Consider the following 24,939-nt stretch of genomic DNA (forward strand, 5'->3'; position numbering starts at 1 on the left):
TAGGGAAATGAGTTTCAAACGTTTTGATCCCATGTGCATTTTATAGTCTAATGGGGAACATTTTCAGCAGAATAATGGGTAAGTGGAAAAGTATCTACTTTTCATGGGTAGCAAACACAGAAATTAACCAAGAATAGGGACAAACCAAATTTAGGGTGAAAACAGGAGACCAGTAAACCAAGCTCCCTCTGGTGTCCACCAAAGAAAGAGCTGTGCAGAGCTGATTTATTTATGATGTGAAAATAGCTCTAACTTGGATATAAAATCACCCAGAGAAGCAGTCTGCTCCTCCTCCTTTTTCTGTTCCTGTGGCAGTGGGCCTAACGCCACAGGTTATTAACAAGCACATGTTCAGAGCACTACCCCTGACTTTAAGCAGTAGACACTGCCTTTTGAATTACTACTGAATCAGGACCAAGATCGTTCTTCTCACGATTACTGGATCTTAGAATTTTATATTTGGGAATAGAAAAAGCCAATATAAATGTATGTGGTGAGGACAGAAGGGGATAAATTTGGACATCTATTTAACAGCTATTAGTCTTACTGAGTGACAGCTCTAGATGGGAAGTCAAGGATAATACTGTAGAGCTGGTTAAAATCGTAAAGGGGAATGTAATTATCCATTTTGGAATACATACAAAGTGTTAGGGGTGACACTGTGACTCTTCTAAAAACTGATGCAATGCCTCTAGCTGCATTTGGTGGTCCGCAGGTAAATGCACACATAAACACACACAGATGCCAACGTCTCTACGTAACTCAAGAAAAGTCTGACATGGTAGTGAGGAAAACAAAAAGAGCCAATAGCTATACCGAGACCTCATCTTAGCTAATCTCAATGGTGTCTAGGTGTGAAGGTCAAAAAGATGTTAAAATGATGGTGGGAAACAATCTGGGGACAAATTCTTGGGAAAAATTTACTGAGGAAAAGAGAGAAAGTAATTTTCTTGTTTGTATGCTCAAAATCACTGTTATGCACTTGGATACCAGTTTGCTACCCACCTGAACACAAGAGATAACGCACTTTACTGTCTTAGAATTAGCAGCTCCAAAATTAGAATTAGTCCTTCAAAATGTGACTTTTAAACCAGCAGCATCCAGCAGAGAAATATATGTGATTTCAGAACCGGAAATGAAGGATTTTGAGTGATTTTCTTGTAATAAGATGAATCTCTTGAAATCATTATGCATCAGCTTTTCACTCTAGCTATGTGCTCCAGGTAAACTCCTGAGATTGAGAGTCCAATTATCCTTCCAGCACCTTAAATAAAGTTCTCAGTTGCCAAACTAACCTAATCCTGGTTTAGTCCTCAACAGAGTGATGCTTTGGAACACTAACATGCTATACCAAAGGGCATCCAAATCCTCCTTCCCTCTATAAGACCACATAGTTTTGGTTTTTAGCAAAAGGAACCTGAAAGAAACCTTCAGGAAGCCAGCAGTGGTGCCTGCTTTCTGAAGTATCTGTAGATCAAGGATATCCCATTGAAATCAGTCAAGGAGCTCCCATTGAAAAGTAACCCCTAAACCCCATCGTATTCACAAGGCTGATGTTTTGACAGGTGTTCATCACCTGTTACTGTAGGCATCTCAAGCTGAACAAACTTGAAAATCTGCAAATTTGAAATTTATCTGTACTTAGTCATAGTAGTAGGTGGGGATAAGGATTTTGTTCTTCTAAATGCCACCTCTATACTTTCAGTGCAACCATTTCAAGGAAAGTCTGCAAAAAGAAGTTGAATGAGAAAATGGTTTAAACTTGAGCAACCAAACATAGGAATCTTTTCCCATTATTAACAGTGAAAACTGTTAGCAGACTCCTCTCTTGGTGGAGTGGCACAGTCCCAGCATTTGGGGACCTTTAGTATAGAGTGGAAAAAGTTCTGACGGGATGATCTACTTTGGGCACTTAGTCCATGCACCTGGCAAGGTATTTTCCATTCCTGGAATCAGAGCCAGGATAGAAAAGTTCGAGACATGTTGGCATTTGCCACATCTAAACTCGTGAAATCAGAGAAAGGCCTTAGCTGCATGGGACCGCCCATGGTCTCCTGTCCGACCTCTTACTCAAAGCAGGGCTCACGTCAAAACTGTTTCTCCTGCCTTCTCAGAAAGCTCTGCTCCCAGACAGAGCACAGCGCTTTCTGCTAAGCCTGAATAATGATGCTGATGTGAAATCTGCAATTACCTTGAAACATTGTATCTCTTCAGTGAAATTACTGTTTGTGAACTATTTACAGCCTGGAAGTTTGCACTTTTTGTTTACCTTCCACTGGGTGTCCTGGTCAAGAGCAGTTCAGACTAAATGACACGTTAACCCTCGCCAGTGTGCACCAGCCACAAGTGGTAGCACAAGCTATGTGGCTGTTCAGTCCTTAGCTTCTCTGCAGGCTGCACTGGAACCAATGGTAATTAATAACAAATTATTGGCATGTAATGTCTAGACATCTTCCTAATGGGGGCTGGACTGAGATCCTGTGAGTTCACTGCATACCAAACACCAAACATCCTTCGGACCGGGTTTGATTGCCTGTGTTGAATTTGGAAGTAAAGGGCTCCATTTCCTATTACTTAACCTAAAGGCCACGCAATACTGTTAGCCCAAAGAAGGGATTATTAGCTAATAAATAATTACTATAAAAGAATAAACTAAGTTTAAAACTCAGTAAGAAAAGAAATAAAATGACTGATCTCTGAAGAACAGCTATGACAAGTAAATAGACATTGCTGCTGGGAAAACTCCTAATGGAATAGTTCAATAAAGTCCATATGTCTTGCACTGTAATGTTCCCGAACTGATAAAAACAAGCTATTTTAGAAGCAGCCAAATAACATTCCACAGCCATGTACCATGAGTGTTTTAAGACATCTTGTAGTAAGGACAGAGCAGCAAGACCTTTTTTTAAGCTGGAGCCAGCATGAATTAATAGGTCTTGTTATTCCTTGCTTTCTCTTTCCTTTGTCTAATCCCTGCCTCCAACGGCTTTAGTTAACAATTCTTCTCTCTTTCACTTCGTTAGCTGTATGTGGGCGAGGATGAGGAGTAGAAAAAGTGGGTGGAAAATTTCTCAGCTGTCTAACTCTGGCAGAGCTGGGGTGGAGGTGGCTAGGAGGAGATGAAATTATAGGAACTTCACCAGAGACCCCGCAAAGAAAATATTCAGCTAGCTCCCAATCCATCTACTTGAATGGCACAGAATAACACTTATTTTTATAGCCTGACAATTCTGATCCATGATCTCAGTTCATTCATTCAAAATATGCTAAAAGATGGACTGAGGACAAATGACAAGAGAAGTCTGTGAGTTGCCTGGGAACTTCTAGGGTTTGCTCTCATCTCTGGCAGCGGGTGTTTCTCTCCCTGTAAAATGAGAACAATCATTGCCTTCCTCGCAGAGTATGGCAGAGCTGATGGTAGTACCGTGTGATCAGGAAAGGTGCTGGACTGGGCAGGAAACTGGGGGAAACCAGAGGTTTCAGGTGCCTCTGGAGGAACTGGTTTACATTTCTAGTATGGATGGACTGATCACTCTCTGGCCCTAGGGCAGGTGGGTAGGTGCTGGCTAGTCACGAGCAATTACCACCCCTATGCTTCTTCCTCACACTCAGTGATTGCAGCTAATGAATTGAAGAGGGCAGGGAAGACAGACAGCCATTTCTTATGTCCCGGCTGCTAGCCAGGCTCTCTCAAGAAGACCTGCCAAGGACACTGTAGTAGTCCATGTGCTCCTGTGCTTGGGTAGTCCCTGAAACATCTGAGCTAGTCTCCCAGAGAGTGGGTGCTTTGTTCAAAAACCCAGCTGCATGACTGTTCACCTTCCTCTGCCAGAGTAACGTGACAAGGCTTGTGGGAGCTCACTGCAACGCGCACCCACACAGGGTGACGGATTTAAACAGCCCTGCCGAGTTGCTCACATACTTTTCACCAAACGCATCCCACTACTCTAATGTAGTCTTTTTGTTCCTTCAGGAGGTTTAAACCTGTCTTTTTGGGGTCAATTTTCTTGAGCGGTTATGAATTCAGCAGCAAAAGAGATGTCTAAGTTTCACTGCAGAAACATCCACATGGCCAGGCGACTCTCTCATATATACATGAAAGGAAGAAAAGAGATTAAAAGAAACCTGCAATGAGGACTGAATTATGTATGGATCTTGCTATTCTTTTCTGCTATGTCCTGTTCTCCCAAGCTCAGACCAGTACGTTCAGTTTACTAGAAGGAAGGAAAATAAAATAGCAACCTAGCTCCTTGCAACTTGAAGAGGAAATTCAGGCAATTCATGCAATTATGGGTGTTTCACCTGGTTTTAAAAATGCAGTCTTCAGAGGTAGCTACACAACATTGTAAATCACAAAGTGAAAAGTTCCAATATTGACTCAAAACCACCAGGAAAATTAAACTAGCATGATGCAATTGCCTCAACCACTATTTGGCCAAAACTTCAGTGAAGTACATCATAACGATAACCACAGGATTTTCTTTAGGAATGAGACTCAGCCTTTAGAAGACAGGAGGAGATGAAATTCACTTCTCTATCTGTGGAATAATAATGTAATAATCATTATGATGAAGATGACAATAGACCTCAATTTTACATGCCACTTTTGTCAAATAGCCGTCTAAAGATCTTGATGTGACCAAAGATTACATCAAGCATCAGTGGTCTGCTGGAAAAATCCTTGCTTGCTGCCCTGCAAGCTAGCTTTTGAGCAAGATTGTGGATCTGGTAATTTCTGGGCGTTTGTTCCTGTATTCTTAGCAGCCCTAAGAAGTTAATGCCTTTTTTCGTATGTCACTGAACCAGTGTTAGTTGCTGCAGTCCTTTGAGGGTGAACTCTAGGGATGCTGAGAAATCTTAGAGGCTCAGTAAATTCCACCTTCTGCTCTGAGACTCCAGCTATCATTGGAGAGGCTCAAATCACACAGGAAAAATAACCAATCTCAGCTAATCCCAGCTTCATAACACAGTCAATAAAAGCCATGCTCCGTCAGACCCCAACATCTTTATTATTTCATCTGGCTAGTCAATGTAGATGAATTACTTGCTAGGACATGGTGGGAATGGATTGGGCTGTTTCCTGTCTATTGCGTTTCTGGTGGGAATAATGACTGATAAAACACACGGAAAAGTCTGAAGACTATGAGTTTTCATCAATGTCTTTTTTTGAATTATATTCTATTATCTGAAGACTCCACTTAACACAGATAGCCTTGGACTTCAGAAAGGGGGAAGGAGAGGAATTGTCTGCTAATGTAAGCAGGGAGACAAAGTGCTGAAACCTGAGATTCATAAAATCTAGTTTTATTAATTTGAATAAATCTTAATCAGGACATAAAAATTATCATTTTTCTGTACACCTCAAAATGTGTTTTCAACCAGTGGATCCACAGGAGATGAAAATAATGACTGTACTATAAATTGTAAAATTACGTAGCTTGTAAAGAAATATTTTAATGAACCTTTAATAATGAAATATGTAAAAGCTTAAGTTAAAGGTTTGTAGGCTGAGCTTTTGTACACATCTAAAAAATGAACAGTTCAGGATGCCTGGAGTCTATAGAAAGAGCAGAGATGGCTCTGCAGGGCAAAGCGAGGAGCAGCCTCGGAGCTCTTTGTGGTACTCAAGGTGTGAGCAGCAGCAAAGCTCTTAGGGAAGAAGAGGAGTCCTTCCGAGGACTGCGTGGGGTCCTCGTACTGAGGTTCCCTCACCGTCCTCATTTCCACTGAGCAGCTGCACCTCCTTTCTCCTAGCGCTTCAGTGCCCACCTTGTTTTACAGACAGGAACCTGAGGCACAGGGCGATGTCAGGACTGATCTGTGGGGAGGTGCTGCCCTGTCCTCTGTGGGAGTGGAGCACTATTTCTCCTCTGATTGCTGTACCTGGAGATCACTGCAGCTTTTCTTTCTAGGGAAATTAGGTGATAGGGGAAAGCTGGGAAGTCCCTAATCACACACCAGCCTGGACTGAGGATGTGTTTGGAGTGCCCCACTGGCTCCAGGAGCTCTGTGGCACTCCTAAAACACCTCATTCAGACACTGCAACTGAATCCCATCTTAAGTCCACTAGCAGACTAAAATTTCACCCAGTTGCCTAATTGCCTCAGCAAAGTTGGTAAAAGAAGAAATGGGAGTGGTGTATATATGCATAAAACAAAGAAAAATGTTTCTCATTTTGTGTTGTTGAAGTGTGTCACTATGCCAGCCTGTGGGACATTCAGCAACCAACAGGTATTTTTCAGTCACAGTAATTGTGAACCCCTTCACTTTTATATGGGGACTAACATAAGACTGATCATCATATAAACTAAGCTCTTGGACACCAGATCATGTATTTAGATAGACTGTATATATGGAGAGAAACAGTAGCCATGAGAGCCACAAAACTCTTGTCAGTCCATGCAGCAACCAGGAAGTCTTCATAAAGGAAGAAACTTTGTAGGTACATATCGCCGACCTCCGTTTTTTACAAGTAATTAGCACTTTGTAGGTAGTTGCCTTTACCGAAGATCTAAAATTCTTAGAGAATACATTAAAAAAAGAGCTTAAGGGGCACTATGCCATGTAAATAAATCCAATTTATAAATATCTTCCAGCAAGGGGAAGACTCAGGAATGAAATGCGAACACTGATTTTCTCATTCCCAGCCCAACCTCCATGTTTCCAGAGCTCTGTTTTAGATTATGTTTAGAGCTGGAAAGTCTCCATGAGAAAGAGCAGATGGCTAAAGCACTGATCCTGCCAGATACTGATTTAGTCTGGACCCAATCCAGAAGAGCACTTTAGCTTTGTGCTTAACTTTAAGCATGGGAGTAGCCCAAGAATTATCATATGCTTAAAGGTGTACCATGAAACAAACTGCAGCGTTCAGCACCTTGCAGGATTAGGCACTAAACTATCTGGAGCATCCACCTTGAAACCTGTAGCTGCAAAACCACTCCTAAAGCCACAAACCTCTCTAAGTCCAACAGGGGTAAAACAAGCATGTGAGCCAGACCACAGCATCTTCTCCAAGGCATAGCCAGACGTCTGTGACTCTACAGCAGAACAGCTGCAGCAGTTTCTCAAGGATTAGTATGGACGCGTGTAAACACTATCACTCGGTATCACCACAGGTACCCAGGAGGCATTTAACAGATAATTCATGGCTGGGATCTTTGCAGTTCATGCAGGAAGTGTGCTCCTGGTGCTGTTTGGAAGGGGAAGCAGGCAGGGAAGCATAGAAGGAAGGAGGTCTTCCTACCTTCATCGGCTCGGTAACATGGTTGGCAACCCAAATGGGTAAAGAAACATTGTCACCTCCAGCCAAAACAGACAAGTACTGCAGGCATTTACACACTCTGAAAATCAGGCCAGGTATCTCTAGCCACGGTAGGCCTCTTAAATTACACAGCTCTTTAACTCCTGCTACTGGGAGAGTAGGCAAGGTTGGGCAGTACAAAGTGTTGTCTAAGTGCTAAGCATTTTAATGAACTCAGAGTCCTTATCAGTTGTGTGCGCTTCACAGGACCCCTCTTGCACTGAACCAGACTTACACTTTCTCAAGACTGAGGGAGACAGAGAGGATTTTGACCCAAAATTCTTTGGAGAGTTTTAAACAGGGTATGTGACATCATTGCCAGAATCCCGGCATTTATAAACAGCAGAGATCTGAAAATGATCCCAGGGCTGTGGAATTTAAAGCATGCTAACAACCCGCAGCAGCTTGGGAACCGTGGGGAGAGAGCTCCGTGTGAGCGCAGCGTCCCCTCCGTAAAGCTCACTGCTATTCCATGACATCATTGCTCAGATTTTCATCAGACACATACCTTTCTTTTATCCCCGTGCTTCATGGTTATGTTTTCAATGCTTCTGATCTTGTTGCCTATGAGCATGTTCTCCTGAACCACAATTTTTTGGCCAACGGGGTTGCATCTGGAGGTAGAAAAGCAAAGGTGGTGTTCAAGCTCCCAGATAGGCCAGGGAGGCATTATTAAAGACAGAGAATGTCATTCTTAGACAATAGTCTTAGGTCTTAAAAACTCCTTAAAGCTATTGCTGCTGGAGATTGTTACCTTTTTGTGAAACTACTGTATTCCTTCATCTCAACATTTCAATATTATTCACAAAACACCTTGACAGAGGTAAACAAAGATCAGTATATGACCAGCAAGGAAACCCGCCAAACTTTCTGAAGACTGAAAATAGAAAATACTGCACAGCTAATTAAATCATGTGAGTTTAATCTGGCTAATATGAGTTACACTCCAACTCAATGCAGCTTTCCAAGTGCTCTGTTAGCACTTGCAGTGCATTTCGAAGTTCAAAATGCCAGTCATTCAAAACTGTGAGGAGGTCGATGTTGCTGAGCGTGTCTGTCTGTCTGCTCAGCTTTCCGACATGAGCTGCAGGCTGAGGGAGTAGAACGGGTAAATAATGGGATAACAACAGCAGAAGGCTCCTTTAATATTGCATATTTCCTGGAAGATAACCATATCTCAGTCAGTTATCAATATTCAGTTTTGAATGATGGGCAAAGAGCAGTGTATATAGCACGTCATGCAGAAAGGTATATGCACCATCCAAGGCAAAAGGTTTTCTATCTTCTTTAACTACAGCCTTTGGAATAAATGAGCAGAGACTCAGGCCTTCTCATGCTTAGGAGCGCAAAGGCTTCAGCAAGGTTAGGGCTCCAGGCATCCTGGCTGAAGGTGCTGCCAGCTGTACAACTCAAGGAAGCCTTTCATTTTAAAGTTGCCAGTTCAGTTCCAGTCCAGCGCAGCTCGGTGTTACGAACTGTGACTCCGTGATGGCAACTTAGTGAAGTCAGCTCTGTTCCACAACTAGCTGCAATTGCACCTTGCCCCAGTCATCACAGTGCACGACGGGAAAGTGTCCTTATGGCCTCCTCTGCCTCAGCAGAGGCTCCACACTTCCCATGGCCAGTCTCAGCAGCCTCTGAGCCCACTGTAGCAGATGAGGATTATAGGAGGCAAAATGAATATGGACTTCTATAGGTGATGACTGAGGGCCGATGCTGCAGAAAACTAATCCATAAATCAGCCGTGCTTTGCCAAATCCTCAACAACATGCATGGGTAACACCCTGGGTCAAGGGAGGGTTTATAGCTCTCAAAAGAGCCTAATTAGAAGATGTCTTGAGTGACTTCCTGCAAGGCACAATTCTGTCTTGAGGATGAAGGGAAAAAACTCAAAGGAAGTAAATCACATCACAGCTATAAGGAACAATGATAGTGTTTGGGATTCAAAGTGCACTGGTGAGGAGGGGGGAGAGAAAGAGAGAGAGAGAGGAAGTGAGACAACAGAAGGAAATGGGGTCTGTGTCATTTCCCACAGGAATCCTCCTACAGCTTCTGCTGGAGAAAGATAAGGCTGCCCCGGAGGCCAGAAGAGGTAGACGCCACTCTGCAATTGTATTTAAATTGATAAGATCAGAGAGTCAGAGAGCTGGAACAAGGGTTATATGAGGTCTTTTGCCACCAGGTCACTGGTTCGAATCTGGCTTAATTTGGCATTCATGACCAGTTCTCTCTCCATAGACAGAAAGGTCTGGAAAAGATTTCAGGTCATCTCTGTGGCTTTCCTACAGAATGCATAACCTGTTTCCTTGAAATGTTTCCATTCTGCTCTTGTTGAACACCTCCAAGGCAGCAGCTTGTGTGCCTTCTGCTGACCCGCGATGCCAACAGCCCTACCTCAGCCTATAAATCTCTGCCATTCTATTCCTACAGGAGCAGTGTAACTACCTAAATGAGGTTACGGGCTACTTCCCTTGTGGAGGGCCACAGGGTCACTTTTCAGATCCAACCTGAGACTAGATCACCCAACAGCACTGCAACTGCTGCAGCAGAGAACCTGCGAAAAGAGCTTCTCTTTGTGATTTTTCCCTGTCTCATGGCTTGCCATTCACAGCATTTGGAAAAGCATTGAAATGGTGAGAAAGTAAGGAACCATCCAGCAGTTTTCTCTTTTGCTTCCTAGACCTGCCTTCATTGTTTTTATCGATAGCAAACCTGACTTCAGCCCTCTCACTGCAGGGAAGAGTTGAGGTGCAGTCAGAACTGTTATACATGGCTCCTGTATGTCCCCTGGGGCTACCAGGGGAAGCATTCAGACCTCAGCCAAGACCTGTCTCTATAAATCACTCTGCTCATACAACAGCAGGAGCAAAGAAAATGTCTACTTGTATAAGGTGAATCTCGAAAGGCATCTTGTGTTTTAACTTGCCTTATTCCTCTCTGACAGTTTTGACCCAGTGACTTGCTTCTGTGTCTTCACACCTCAGGCTGCCTCCAGACTTTAGCGAAGAAGGGCCCTCAGTAAGGCGTGAAGGCTTGGCTACCTTTTCCAGCTTCTGCAATGCAGATGCTGCCACAGGAGCCCATGCTCAGCGTGCACTAGTGAAGGCAGCCTTTAGGAAGTGGCATAAATTCCCTAGGGCGACTAAATGAAAATGCCTTTAGCAGGTTTGTCTGACAATAGCTCTTACAGGGGAAAAAAGCATGTTACCTCTACGCAGGAAGCACCTATCTGTTTTTTCTTTGTCAACCATGTAGGCTGCATCCGAGAGGTGGAAGAAAAGGTCTTGGTAAGTCACAGGGACATTGCTGGTCAAGTTAAAGAAAATTCAAGCCTGATCTTTAGTCACTTTTAACTTACTTGAGGCAATTCTGATAATACAGAAGGTGCTTGTAACTCCAAAAATATCATACACAACTAGATGTCTGCTGGGTTCATAACCCTTGAGATCTTTAGGTGAGAAATTACTGCTTGAGATTTTTAACTAAGATAAATAAGATGTACTGGAAAGAAAAACTGACTTGAAACTCCCAAACTATTTTGCAACATGTTCATCCTTAGGAATGTCCACTTACAGTGTGCCTGTGAGGCTGCAGGGCTGCCACTTCCATTCGATCTTTGGGTCTGGATTCCCGCTTGCGGTGCACTGGATTTTGTGTTTGCTTCTTAGTTCCACCCGCTCAATCTTATCAAAATCAGTTTCCTTTTCGTAGATTTTGGGTCTCTCTAAAGAAAAAAAAAAACGCACACACAAAAAAATGCAAATGAGCAAATTTACATCCCTGGTCCTGGTCCTGTTTCTGTCAAAGGTTTTGAAACTTTTGACTGTGATCACTAAGTGATGACTTTGTGAGGCTACTGAAGTTGTAGGGACATTACCAGCAGTACTGAAAGTATACGTTCTCAGAAACGTGATATCATCAGAAGATACATCGAAATGCTACCACATTCATCCTAATTGCTTTCAGATGTTGTTGCGGACCTGCTATACTTCTGGAAAAGTTGTGCCATGAAACGTCTATTGGTCAGGGACTGCAGGATCAGGCTGTTAGTCTATGTACTGTGGGCAAAATAGCATTCATCTTCTGATGTCACCTCCTTATCATGAACCTTACCATGCAGCTGCTGTTCTGCAATATCATTGCCATTGTGCAGGTTCTCCCCAGAAGAAGTCTTTTTGATCTGACGACTTTGCTTTCCTTTTCTGTTTATGTATAATGTGCACTGGATGAAGGGATGAAGAAAGCAAGGAAGAAATGGTGGGGAGAACACACTTGTAGAGTAATGGCAAGAAATTCTGACCAACAGTAAAACCATTAAAAATGTCACTGCATTGTTCACATCTGGAGGGGCTGCAAGATCACACCCTTGGACTGGAAAACTCTCAAGGACAAACTTTCGTGTGACACTTTCAGGGCTGCTTGTTGCCAGCAGGAAAGAAATGCTTTGTCCCATCTAATTCCAGCTCCCACGGGAACATGCAAAAATGAGAAATAATGCTAAAAAATCCCCAAAGTGAACTGAACTTTTCCTAACCTCAGAGAGGGTGGGTTTGAGTTTGGGGTGAAAGCACAGGCTCTTCCCTTATGCAGACAGCTCTGCCCATCCCTAGCCGTATCTCTTTGTCTGCTTCTCATAACAGGAAATCAAACAGATTTATTGGTCGGGGTCCCTCTGTGGAACACCTCTGTGCAGCCGAGTGCGGCTGCTTTACACTGAGGGCTTTTGACAAGTTGGGAAGTGAATGTAGATTAGATTTCTATTTTTCGGGTTAACTTATTTTTTCTGCTGTCAAGGAGGCCCCAGATATGTAAATATGAGCTACTGCCCACCTCATCAATCTCGAGCCCTTTCCCTCTTTTTTTTTAGTAGCTTTTTTTCCCTTCCAGCCCTCTACTCTTACGAGAGGACTGACCAGGCTGATCCCATGTCTTGGTGGGATCCGCGCTTTCCATTTCTCATGGTTGCCAGGTCAGACTCTGAAAGATCTTCTGACCTCATCATTGCCTGAAAATACATCAGCATTTCCTTCTTCTCCACACAAAAGGAGAATTGACTGTAGTTGGTTCAGCCGTATCCTAACTCCCATGCCATAGTAAAACATTAGCTGCTTTAAAGAACATTCATTAGGTCTTGATTAACATTTCACTTGAAAAACCCATATGACAGGCCTTGTTTGGTTTTGCGATTGTGTTCCCTTTTGCTTTTTTGATCCCCTTTGGTTGAGTTTTGTTTCCTCGTCTGCCTGCAGGTGACTTTCTGTCAGGCTCCAGAAATCCACTCCTCACTCCTTTGTCCCTTCAGACAGGGAGAGGGATTGTCTTTTTGTGAAGGAGAAGATGAAGAACGGAGCAGATGGGAGAGTACTTCAGACTGTGGTTAGGGTCTCTCAAACTCACATCCTCATCTATAACATGGACACCGGGTTTCCTGCAGCACATCACTCTGGGTTATGCAACATTATCGCTGACCAAGTGCTTTGAGATTTGTGAGCAATTCACAGGACAAATTATTGGGACTAATGTTGAATTTCCTTGTAACTGGCATCTCATTTCCCATCAGTAAATTATTTCTGATCATAAAAATAATTTTGTAAAACTCCTTGGAGAGAGAAGCACATTTTTCATTATCTCAAACATTTTTCTTTTCAGTCTCAAATCCTGTGTTTGGCATGTCTGGACTGACCTCAAAAGTGTGATTTTCACTTGGAGAAAGAGACTCTTAAGTTCAGTGTGAAAGGTTGCTCAAGTGCTATGTGAAAGGTTACTCAAATGTTATGTTTTCTGGCTGTAAGAACAAAGCTTTACACACTTGGGGAGGGAGACAGTATGTCTGTGTGGTTTTGTGTGTGTGAAAGAGTATGGGGGGACAAGATTTGATTACAGTCTTTTAACATTAGGAGATTTTTCTGTACTCTTGGTGAAATGATGAAAACGTTCACTGTCATTTAAATTATCCTTCTAAAAAAGAAATAATTTTAACCTTATATGTTCAAATAAGAACATATATGAGTGAGGAATGAATTCTTAATTCCACAATTACTTTACCGCATGGCACTATTAAATATTACTTGAACTTAAAATGAGTCAAAATGATTCATCAATTGAAATAATTATTATTTATGAGGCTTAAGCAATTATTTTCTTAAAACTTAAGGGGCTGGCTAAAAATGCCTCCCCATCATTTCTTTCACAGTACCTTATAACACAGTTAGTGTGGGGTCGTAGCTAATTATGGGCATGACACTCAGAAATTGAAGCCATTTTTAGAAACGTCTCTCTCTTTTTCCCTGCCAAGGTTGTAATGGTGGTAGGTGTCATTCTGCAAATGATTCTGCGGTGCTAGCGCAGTGGGGACGAGGCCCTGCCACAATTTTGAACGTGCCTGCCTTGTGCTTGCAAGGGTGTTGGCATTGGCGCCAGTGCACTGCAGGTTTGTGATGTGGAACGCGGGGTACTTGTATAGGGGATATTTCTTGGGCTGAAAACTTTCCAAACCTCTGCACACTGTCACGGCCATTTTACCTTTTACCGTGACCCCTGAAGGCAACTGAAGCTTTTCCATTCACTTTGCTCGCTGTGGGGCCAAATTGTATTTACAGAAGTTGTCTCCATCAGTGATGGAAACAAGTTAAGTGGCTTTGGTGGTGGGTACTGGCCTTTTAGATTTGCTCAGACTGTAACGAGATAGTTGGCTCAGTGGGCTGGCATCTGCAGCAGTCTCACCTGCGAAAAGGCCCTCCACATTAAGGTGATGAGGGGTTTTTAGCCTAAAGCCAGTGATTATCTAAGGTACATCTAGTAGTAGTGTATTTCTCAGGTAACTCTCTCTCTCCTCCAAGTAGTGCTTTGCTTTCTCTTTCGTGTTTGCTTACTAAGCAGCATGGTGGATTATGCACAAACTCTTGTTTATCTTTGCTCACATTTAGGTGTGCGGTAAAGCTTGGGGTATGAATCCATTTGTAGGCATTGCCAAAATCAAGTACATTTCTGGTTGCACCTTAAATTATACACCTAAAGCGTGCATTTCATCAACGCACATACATTTGCATGTGTATTGCTGTTTTTTAAGCATGCAAAAAAAAAAAGCTGTTGGGAATGGAGAGCTTTAGCAGGCATTGGACTAATGGGAGTACAAAAGATGAGTAAACAAGGCCGAGAGCCCACCTTACAGCACCCTCTGCTATCCTAACCTTGGGCTGCCTGAACACCTTCCCCTAGGGCCTTGCCCCCAGCCAGCAGTCCTGCCTGCTACAGCAGTGCTGAACTGCAAGAGGAGATCTTTAAATACACTTCAATCCTGACCTGAAGTATCCTTCGCTATCCCACTTCTTGCTTCCCACTGCCCCCCGCACTGAGATCTGCCTGCTTACTTTCAGCCTCCACCTCCCATCCCTTGGCCATTGCCTTCCCCAGGCTGAGTTTTCTCAAGCAGAAGCCAAACAAACCTTAAAAGCTTTCTCGTCTCTGGCTGCATGTGGAACGCGCAATGTTCAGATGGCTTTAAATGTATCGAAATAAATGGGTTTTCATCCTCTCTGGCTTAAAGTGTGATTGTATCCCCAACGCGCTTTGCAGAGGTGCAGTTGCTGGTGTGAGAGCTGACCTGAATAACTAAAGACTTTGCTGCTGCTGCACTGTGAAATGCAATCGAAAAGCAGTTCTGCTTACTGTAACTTTCAAATTGATCAGCATTATGTAAATCTCACCTTGCTTTCTAGCGTTATCTTTAGTGTGTGGCTTTAGGAGCAAATAATATGTACACGGAGTAGGACATTAACCCTCTGGCGTTACCCCTTCTGCAACAGGCTCTTCTATCTCTAAATTCATTGCAGATGTTATTATGGGGTTGCACACTTGTCACCCCAAGGAGCATCCAAATATAGAGGACAACACACAGAAAGTTTCCCTGCCTTTTTCAGAGAAACTTTGCTTTACTTTCAGTGACCTCTGACGGAACTGCTGTTTACGTACCTTGCCCGCTACCATTTAAACTGGGCTTCAAAAGATCTTTTCACATTAAGCACATCATTAAAATAACATAGAAGTGGTCCAGTGAAGCATTTAGTCTCAATCTTATGTACTTTACTGGACATGGGACTTCATTAAAACTATTGATAGAGTGGCAACTCGTTTTCTGTTTATTCCTTCTGTTTCCCAAAAGCAAAACTAATTTACACTTTAGAGTCTTTCGTCTGATGTTTGTACAGTACTTAATGGAAATATAAGCACTGCAAGTTGAGCTAGGTGAATATTCTGTAAGGTAGATAGGAAACTCATTACTGCAAGTTTGAACTGGTGAAGCAGTATGGGAAAAGGAGGATGAAATTTCCCCCAAAGTAAAAAAACTTTGTCTATTTTCAGTTTACAAGTGATCTCTCTGGTTTGGTTGTTTTGGTGGTGGTTTTTTTTTTTCATTTCTTTCTTTTCTGTTAAAAGGAAAGAAAGGAAAAAATGAGTTAAATGACCTGAAAACAAAACTTTTGTTTCAGGCTCAACAGAACATTGTGTTTGACCCCAGCTGATTTTGTCTGGGTGGTTTTCTTTGTTTCGTTCTGTTTGCTTTTTTGTCTTATTTTGTGCAGCACTACACACAAGGCTGCTGTGAAGTGGGTGCACGGCATTGTCCCCACGGTGCCTCAGCGGAAGCAGATGCCAAGATGAACTGAGTGGCCCAAATCTCTCCGTGAGTCAATACCATGGCCAGGAATAGAATTAGGGTCACCGATTATCGGTCGCCTGCCTAATCTCTAGCGCACACACCCTGCTGCTCCATTGTAACCTGCTGTTAGGGGACTGGGAATGCCAGCAGGGTGGAAGCACATGGAAGAGAAGCCATGTGGTTGGATACTGTATGAACAGATATTAAGAAAAATCACAGGGCACTTGACCTACCCTGCGGGGAATTTTGTTGTTAGAATGGCAGTGCAGCCATTGATTGTCACTTTTGGATGTATCTATCTTCACCTTGTAGGAAGAGAGCTGTCTTTTCTGCTCCTGTACCACCTTTCCCAGATCTGTCATTCAACCCTGATGCAGCCAAGCTTTGGGGAAAAAAAGCGCGTTTTCTCTAATCTGTGTCTCCCCATCTTATTTTTTGTGGGTAAACAGAGTTCAAAAGCAAATGCATAATGATGAACTGCTTAATTTTTAGCAGAGCAGGCAGTTTTCTAGGATTTTTGCCTCGGCCTCCTTTGCCTGCTTTCCAAAAGAGAAAAACAAGTTAATATACCTGCAGGCTTGGCTGAGAGACAGCGTGGAAACCACATGCTGCCACTTTCCGACTTCCCCCCACCACTCTGGTTTCTAAGGGCTGTCAGAGAGAGATTGCTGCTGCAAAGACGTGAAGTGAATGCTTCAGATTTTTCTGGCAAACTCCAGCAGGCCCCCTCCTTCCTCCTCCTAAAATTGCTTTGGCTACTTCCAACAGAATGAAAATAGCTCATCTGATTTTTTCATTAGGGGTTCTCCTGGGAGCGCACAGAGGCCGAGTGGAAGCTGGACTGCGGAGCTGCAAGTGTGCAGGGTTTGCATGATGTCAGTGAGAAAATTATTCATAATTTGCTAATAATTAGTGTGCCAGAAAGGCCCACTGCAGTCTGTTTGTGCTGCTACATTTTTTCTTTTCTTTCATATATCTCCCAGAAAAAGTCAGTTGTTTCTCTCCTGCCTGTGTCTGATAAATGAGACTTGAAGGACAGACTGGAGCACTGTATCTCTTTGCTCTTGCTCTTCTCAGCTGTGTCCTGCCCACCCAAAGCATTGGCCACAGCCATTGCTGCCACTACTCAGGAGGAAAGCAAAGCAACAGGCTTGGGGAGGAACACATTGGAACAGCAGTTGGATGGAGCCAGGCTGTGTTTTATTTTGGGGGTTTCTAGTTCACTCGGCTGGCCCAGGAGGGGGAAAATTAGATTTTCTATTTTGACTTTTCCTGAATGCGTTATCCTCCAAGGAGCCTCATAGGAGATGGATATGATACACAAAGGAAAACCAGTCCTGGCAGAATACCGAAGCATGCAGGCAAGGTGAAGGTAGATCATTTTATGGAGCCCTGCTTCTCCTGTCTGGCTCAGTCTTTTAACATAAGCATGAGTTGGGTTGCACTAGTAATCCAAAGAAATTCATGTTTCTCACAGGGCAACAGTGTCCGACTTAGAGTTTTCAGTGGCCCTTCCGTGCCCTTCCAAGATTCTGTGGGAATCTCCCCTCTGTCTTCAGCTGGCTTCTTCAACTGGCTTTAATTGAGATCCATCACTCTAAGAGCTCTTCTCCTCTGAACTGGCGTAGCCCAAACATGTTAACCTCATCCTGAAGGCTCATTTCCCTCTTCAGGCGATTTCTGCGTCTGGTTGAGGTGATGGGGTATTGTTCACATGGATCACCGCATATTTTATTAACTTTTATGGAGATCACTGGGGACTCCTTTGATGTCAACTCATCCCTTGCAAGCCAAAGTAGGTCAGGCACAGAACTCCCTTTGCCTTTGATTTTAAACCAAATATGAAGAAGCTGGCTTGACTACAGAGTAGGGCAACATATGCATCATTAAGTGCTCTGGAGCTAATTCTCCCCAGTAACAAATCAGGGTATAGCTGGTCACCTTGCTGACATAACAAGGAGCACATGGCAATGCACACGTGAATTCTCCATGCACCCCTTTTATTCCAGTCCTTGCCCAGGAGAGAGGGAATTCGTAAGGAGCCTGTGAATTACTGCTGCTTATGGTAGAGGCTCTTCCTCGCACTTAATCCTGCATTTCTTGTAGGTACAACAGAAGAGCTTGGGGGATCAAGGACTCTATGAGGGAATGTAATTTCAGTTGACTAGAGCAGCTGGAACCCAAAGCAATATTTGCTGCAAGAGCCTTGAGGGAGCACAGGAGAGAAACTCTGGGACAAAGAAGAAAGGCAAAGTGGTGAGGGAGGTTATTCATCCCATTTTTGAATTAACTTACGCTTCAATACAGTTTTCACTCACAACGTGGTGGTCAGAGCATGCTGACTGCTCCATCAGGGCTCAGCAAGAACCCTGATACATGCAGATGACTTGTACAAGAGTGAGAATGAAATGCAGCCTGCTTGCCCATAAATAGATATGAGGTTTTTTGTTTATGTTTTGTTCTGAAACTGCTTTGTACTCCAGCCTGGAATAACTCTTTTCTCCCACATTTCTCCTTCTTGGCTGGCTCAGATGTGCAGCCACCAGCTGTTTGCTAGGATTGTTCCTTCTCCTTGCTCCCTCCCCTCCAAATTCTTCAGGACATTATTTTCTTGAAGCTTTTCTCAATACGAATTTAATCAAACAAAACAAAAACACAGCAACCCGCCGCTTCTTGGACAGTGTTTGATGTGTAAATATGTAAAGAAGGAGTGTTTTGAAAATGCAATCAGCTACCTCCTGGGGACTTGAGTCCTACAATGAGCCAAGGTGACTCTACAAGGGAGAGATGTGCTCCTGCAAGATTAAATTCCAGCTGCAGTGGGAGCACGGGTGACCAGAGGCACTGCTAAGCCACTTCTTAAGGAGACATTTTTTGAATAGCAGCATGATTCTCCTCCAGGCCAGACAGCATGCTCCTTCCTGCATATCGTCAACCAGGTCCCAGCCTCGGGCCGGCATTGCTATCAGTTCCCACCCTGCAGCTCTGGGAGTTATTTGCCCGTTTTGCTCCTTCTTGCCTCTGTGGAGCTGACGATTGATACCTCTGCACTCTGCAGATACTCATCAGTTTTATGGCCATATCAAACTTTGGGGGGAAACAGCTCCTAATATTTTACTCATTACTGTGGAGTGAAATCCCTTGCACGTACAGTGTACGCTTTGTGTCAGAACTACCGTGATCGCTACCAATTAAGTATACGGGAGGTGACTCCAAGGAAAGCCTGCAGCAGTGCTGGTCTTCTAGTGGGTCAGGAGATACACTGCATATAAGCTCCTGTCCCGCAGGGCTCAAGCAGATGACTTCTTATCTTGTTCTCATCTCGCTCAAAGGGTTCTCTACTGCTGCTATTATTATTGAATAGAAGACACTGCAAAAATTAATATCGTGCAATTTGTTGGATGAGTCCTGCTACTATTTATACTTTGTGAACAACAATTCACAACACTGTTAACTTTAAACTTCCTCTAGATCTAGTCCAAATTCGCAGTTGATGGGTTTGTGACAGCATGCTGACTGCCAGTTATACTACCTGTGATGCTCAGGAACATTGACAATGTATTACTTTGAAGAGACTCACAGGAGAGGGGGCTGTATGCTTACTTATAATTTCTTCAATGCAGTGTCCCCTTGCAGCAGAAGAAAACATATTCAAATGACATTTATCTTCTCATTCAAAAGTCAATTTAAATAATTTTCTGTCTTTTCTTTAACAGTATAGATCAGAACTCACTCACTTTCACAGATGCAGTGCTGAAATTTAAAAGGCAGGCCCTGGCTTTTGGGAAGCAATGCTGTAACTCAAAAAGAAATGTTATTCCTCAGTAATAGGGAGCTGGTACACGGTTATGTACTCAGCATGAAGCTTATCAGGTGCTGACTTGCTGCAGGCTCCACCTTTGAGACATGATGCAAAACTGATGCACCTACCACTGTGTTTACTTGCAAGCCCAAGAGGATTTTTCCATCAAGTCTGCTAATCCCTGTGTTCAAATGCCAGCTTCGGTAATTGCAGACTGCCTATGGTTCTAAGCAGAGACATTAATCACACCTCCCAGCTCAGAGGTGGCTGTGTTTCAGTGGTGGGCAAGGTAATCCCTGCATAAAATGGCTAGAAATTGTGTTGTGGTCTCCTTCTGCAGGTCCAAGTGTCTGCTGAAACTCCAAGCAATTTAATCTATTCAGGTGCGATACCAGGATATCAGTCGTGATGACTGGGGATAAAGTGTCAGGTTATTTGTTGAGGAGTTCAGGGAAAAATTCAAATCTGCATTCAGCTTGGAGCTTCAGAATTCTTTTTGAAAGTAAAGCAAATGATGCCCAGATCTGAAAAAGCAGTCCCTTTAACTGAAAGCACAAGAAAAAAGGTAGTTTGCTGCTGTTGGATAAGCTTCAAGAGCAAAATTTGCCTTTTTTGGTCTCTACCCAGACGCAGCTCAGCAAAATCACCCTCTTCTTGGGCTGAGTGCCTCGCGTACAGCATGTCAGGTTAGTGCTGCAGAGAAGAGCCTGGCAAAGGCAAGAGAGATTTCCTAGGTGTTTTGTGTCAGTCCTGTCTACAGTCAAGGCAAATATCCTCATTGTCTGCAGCCTTTAGCTTAAAAACAATGGCACTCTTTGGCAGATACTTTCCTTTGCTTGCTCTCGTTTCTGGGAAGACTGTCTTTTACCAGAAAAGAAACACTTGCTGTTCATTTTTCCTGTGCTTCACCATGCAATATCTTCTCCGGTCTGTAACATTCCTGTAGCTGCTGGACTTTGCAGACTCTTGAGAAGTGGTGGGTTTCCAATTAAATAATTATTCCTGACTGAAGTCTTTGCTGGACTGATCTCTCACAAGAGCTAACGATGAGCACCATGCTAGGCACGCGCTGTGTGTGATAGACAGAATATCACGTACTTTTACATACAATAAAGATGAAAGGCTTGTACTGTAGTTAAGAGCATGGGATGGTTTAGTCCTGAAATAGCATCTTGCTGACACAAACAAGGTCTGTTTGTTTTTTATATGCCTATTTGAGGAATGGCTGCTCTTCAAGTAAACATTCTCCTTTGCGTGCAATCACCAATATTTACCTTGACAAGATAGTTTATTATCGTTCTTAATTTTCTTTTCCTTTGAATGTTTCCGTTCTCTAAACAAGACGGCAAAACCATTGTATGGATAAACAATCTCAAGTGAACAAATTGCTGTAGCTTAACACATTCCTCCTCATCAGCTGAGCTGCAGTACCTGACCATAAGCATGCTCTTAGCTCTCTCCACTCCTAAATCACACATTAGTTTATGTCATGTTTAAGGTGCTTTAAGCTACCATATCTTATTTAGCATTTTTAATAGGCCAAATGTGCCCAAGTGACAAGTTCTCCATTTGTTAGGCATTATTCCTTTCTGAAAGGTGAAGGGTGAAATGAGAAACCCACAAATGCTGGAAGCTACATGATGCAACAGTACATAAATATGCAAAAGGGGATAACTGAGAATATTTTTAGGTGTAAAGAGGATAAGGAGAAAAGAATTCATCACAGAAAAGAAAGCAAATCTATCTCAATAACTTTATCTATCTCACTGCCTGAGTGAACCTCGGGAAATACAAAGGGAAGCAGAGCTAACTTTTGCTGAACTCCTACTTGGCCTCATGACTCAATCTCTGTTGCCAAATTCAATGGATTAAAAGAGGCAGTGGATGTGCAAAGAGACAATGCGGCTCTGTCTGCCATTATCCCGGCAAGGGAGATTAATAAATGTGATTCCAGTATCTGTTTTCTCTCTATGTCAAGTGAACCTGCTTCAGTGCATGCCACAGTTTACTTCAGTTTTCTCCAGATTCCCCTGAAAATGAATCTATCTCTCAAGTGCTCCCGGCAGATAAATGACAATACATAAAATAGACTTAGAAAGTATTTCTGTAGCAGGATGATGGACAGATGTAAAAGACAGGGTACCTTATCTAGTTCCTTCTGTCAGTCCTATTGGGACTTTTCCTGTCCCAACAGTGCTTTGCCCAAGCTAGTTTTTAATCTCAAGGGATCAAACTTCCATCATTTCTCTTGGGAAACTCTGCCCCTAGCTCTAAGACCTCACTACTAGATAGCCTCCCAAACTCCTATTAAAATTTAAGTTCTGTTAAGTTTGTTCACTTTCAAGCCATTTCTGCTTCCCTCTGCGGAGACGCTGTCCCGACACAGAGGTGCTGCAGGCTATTTCTGAGGTGCAGTATCTCAGCGGAAAGTGACTTCAGATGACCTAGTTTGAGACCAACTCCTCATACCAGCTCGCCATTCTGTTGCTTCAATTTAACATGTGGTGAAATGAGGTGGGTGTTCAGTGGTTCCTAAGTAAGGTGGTAATTTGTACACGGTGTTGTATCAGCTTATACCAGCTAAACACGGGGAAATGTCACCCATTCCCACTGAATGGGAAAGTAGGATCACACAAAAAATGAGAAAGAACGCAGTAGAAGTCATTATAACATCAAGTCCTTACCTGTCACTACCAGCTGCATGGTGAGGTTCTTATACAGGCCATATTTTGCATTGCTCAAGACGATGGTGTAGTTTCCAGCGTGCTTTGGTCTCACATCTCTTATGCCCAGTCTGTACTTGATTGGATCCGGCTCATAGCAAGTGTGGTTATCCTTGATCAGTTTGCCGTCTTTGTACCTGTTTTGAAAGTCCCATCAAGGCTCATCATACACATGCGTGCGTGTTACCCCTCAGAAAACCTGTTACCCAAATTAGGGTGGGTAAAGAGTCATCCTTTGGAAACAGCAAGGCAAACACTGATCTATAACCACTGCTTGAATCGGACATCTATTCCTTTTATCATTCCACACTGAAACTGAGTAACATCTGCGATGCTATGGGATGGCTTCATCCAACAAACAGGAAAAAGATATTTTAACGGATCTGAACGAACAGTGCCTCTCGCATACTCAACTGTGATCAGAAACGTACATCTAGATGCTCCCAAATTATGCTGGATGTGCAATAGTAAGTGCAGGAAATCATGGGGTAGCCAGAATGTATGTCATTAATTTTAAAACAAGACACTAATTAAGCAGAATTGTCTTTCAATATGTATATATGACCCTTTACTGTTTCTGAAAAAGCTGAAGTCTGTGACCTGGAGAATTTACAGTCAATCGGAAGGTCACTGAGGAATCCACAATCTTGACTCTTCACTAGCTAAGAGCAGGAGAGCAGAGTCTGCATGAGCAGACTCCTCTTCACTGCTGATCTGATATGCAGATTTGGGTTATGAATATGAAGTAGGCCAGACTTTGCCACACACAGAGCTTTAGGCTTGGTGGAAGGAGAAGCTGGGGCGTGTGTCCTACTGCCTGAGAATGCTGGAAACCTCCTTTACAGTCATTTAAACAACTGTACTGAGAGACCTCCAACATCAACAGCTGTAGCTTCGAACACGCAGGGAAGGCAGCTCTGGTGGTCCCAGGCAGCTCCCAAAGAGCTCCACGCTGAGCCCCGAGAACAAAGCCTTGGCAGGGAAAAGGGGGAAGGTCGCCACTTCAACTCACAAAAACATTTCCATCTCCTAAATAACAGCAACAATTAAAAATACCTCCTGGCAGCACTGATTTCACTGAATGTTAGAGAATTTAATGTTATTTCACTGCTAAAAAAATGCAGCAAACCCATCCCTGACCAATACCTTTTGCTGACGGCCAGGCCCCCCCTGAGCAGCATCTGGCTGGCCAAGGAAAGGTGCCCTGGGCAGGTGCTAACTCACCCAAGGCACCTTCTCTGCCGGGACAGCCAAACCCATGCCAGCTGTCGAACGGGATTTCATACAGTTACAGATGTATAAGATGTTGGATGGGATTGTTAAAGACCCTCTGCAGAATGAAGCACAGAAAAAGTAGCAAGAGAGAGGACAAGCGATGAAAGGGTAAAGAGAGAAACGAATGTCTCCTGGAGTTGGTGACACATTGTCCCTCCTATTAAGCTGATCCATTACATTCCTGGTGGAGCCTTTAGTTTGCTCGGGAGGATTCACTGCATTATCTGCAAGGATCTGAGATTGCTGGTGGTACAGGATTGGAGAAATTTATTTAAAAGTTATGAAGAGACAATTTCTCATGTTGAGAATGTGTCCTCCATCTTTCTATTATGCACTGCCTCCGTGCAGACTGGCCAGAGCTAATGGTAAACTGGCAACCCTTCCCCAGTAGCTTTCTACTTGAATCTTCCAAACAGTTCTGTGCCCAGGGTAAATGAAACCCCCATCTTTCCTGTAGGGATCTTTTCTATATGACTAGAAGAGAAAAATAGCACGGGAAAAAGGGATGGCTTGCCCAGCTTCACAGAGCATATGTCAGCACAGAAAGGAGTCATATCTCCCTAGCTGAACTGTGAGACCACAGCTATGAGCATTCCCAGCTCTCATCTTTTATCTGTGTGGTAAGGAACGGTGAAAATCTATTCTAGACAGGCGCCCAAAAGAAGGTCGACTATTCCTGATTTTGCTCAAGATGATGGTACTTACCAGGTGACGCTTGGACGAGGAAAGGCGTCTACCTTTGCGGCTAGTTTCAGTGACTTGTGTCCTGATGTAATCTCATAGTAAGGCCCTTTCTTATGTGAAACCCTAATGAAAGGTTTGTCTGGAAAGAGAAATGATCGGGAAGACAAGTAATGGCAGGGCTGCCACAGTACAGCGCTCACATCTTTGAACTGTGTTGTGTCTGCCCTGGATTTTTTGCAATACGGATCTGCAGAAGCTGCAGACAACCAAATGGAATGACAAGCTATTACCGCAGTCCCCCTGCAAAGCTCAGCCACAGCCAGGAAGGTCTATCTCCAAATGAAGGACTTTATATTTAAAGCAGAGAATATGCATCTGCATTGCCCCTGGAGCAGCATGTAAAAATGCCTGGGGTATCTCTTGTCAGTGTGAATACCAGCAGGGCAGATTTTCCAGGGCTTCAGCAACCACACTCGGTGCCAGGTTTTTCAAAACA

At 43.4% G+C, this 24,939-nt stretch overlaps 1 protein-coding gene across 1 annotated transcript in view; it reads right to left on the bottom strand.

Moving 5' to 3' along the window:
* Nucleotides 1-24,582, bottom strand: part of LOC104158109 (vascular endothelial growth factor receptor kdr-like) — a gene marked incomplete at its 5' end in the record, with an annotated part of 71,026 nt that extends 46,444 nt beyond the window's left edge. The window contains 4 exons of the mRNA XM_009695676.1: nt 7,809-7,914; nt 10,874-11,024; nt 22,446-22,621; nt 24,465-24,582. Coding sequence (XP_009693978.1) covers nt 7,809-7,914; nt 10,874-11,024; nt 22,446-22,621; nt 24,465-24,582 — 551 coding nt within the window. The remainder of the gene's footprint in view (nt 1-7,808; nt 7,915-10,873; nt 11,025-22,445; nt 22,622-24,464) is intronic.
* Nucleotides 24,583-24,939: the final 357 nt, after the last annotated feature.

The sequence above is a fragment of the Cariama cristata genome, unplaced genomic scaffold, assembly GCF_000690535.1.
Source record: "Cariama cristata isolate BGI_N322 unplaced genomic scaffold, ASM69053v1 scaffold16092, whole genome shotgun sequence".
Classification (NCBI taxonomy): domain Eukaryota; kingdom Metazoa; phylum Chordata; class Aves; order Cariamiformes; family Cariamidae; genus Cariama; species Cariama cristata.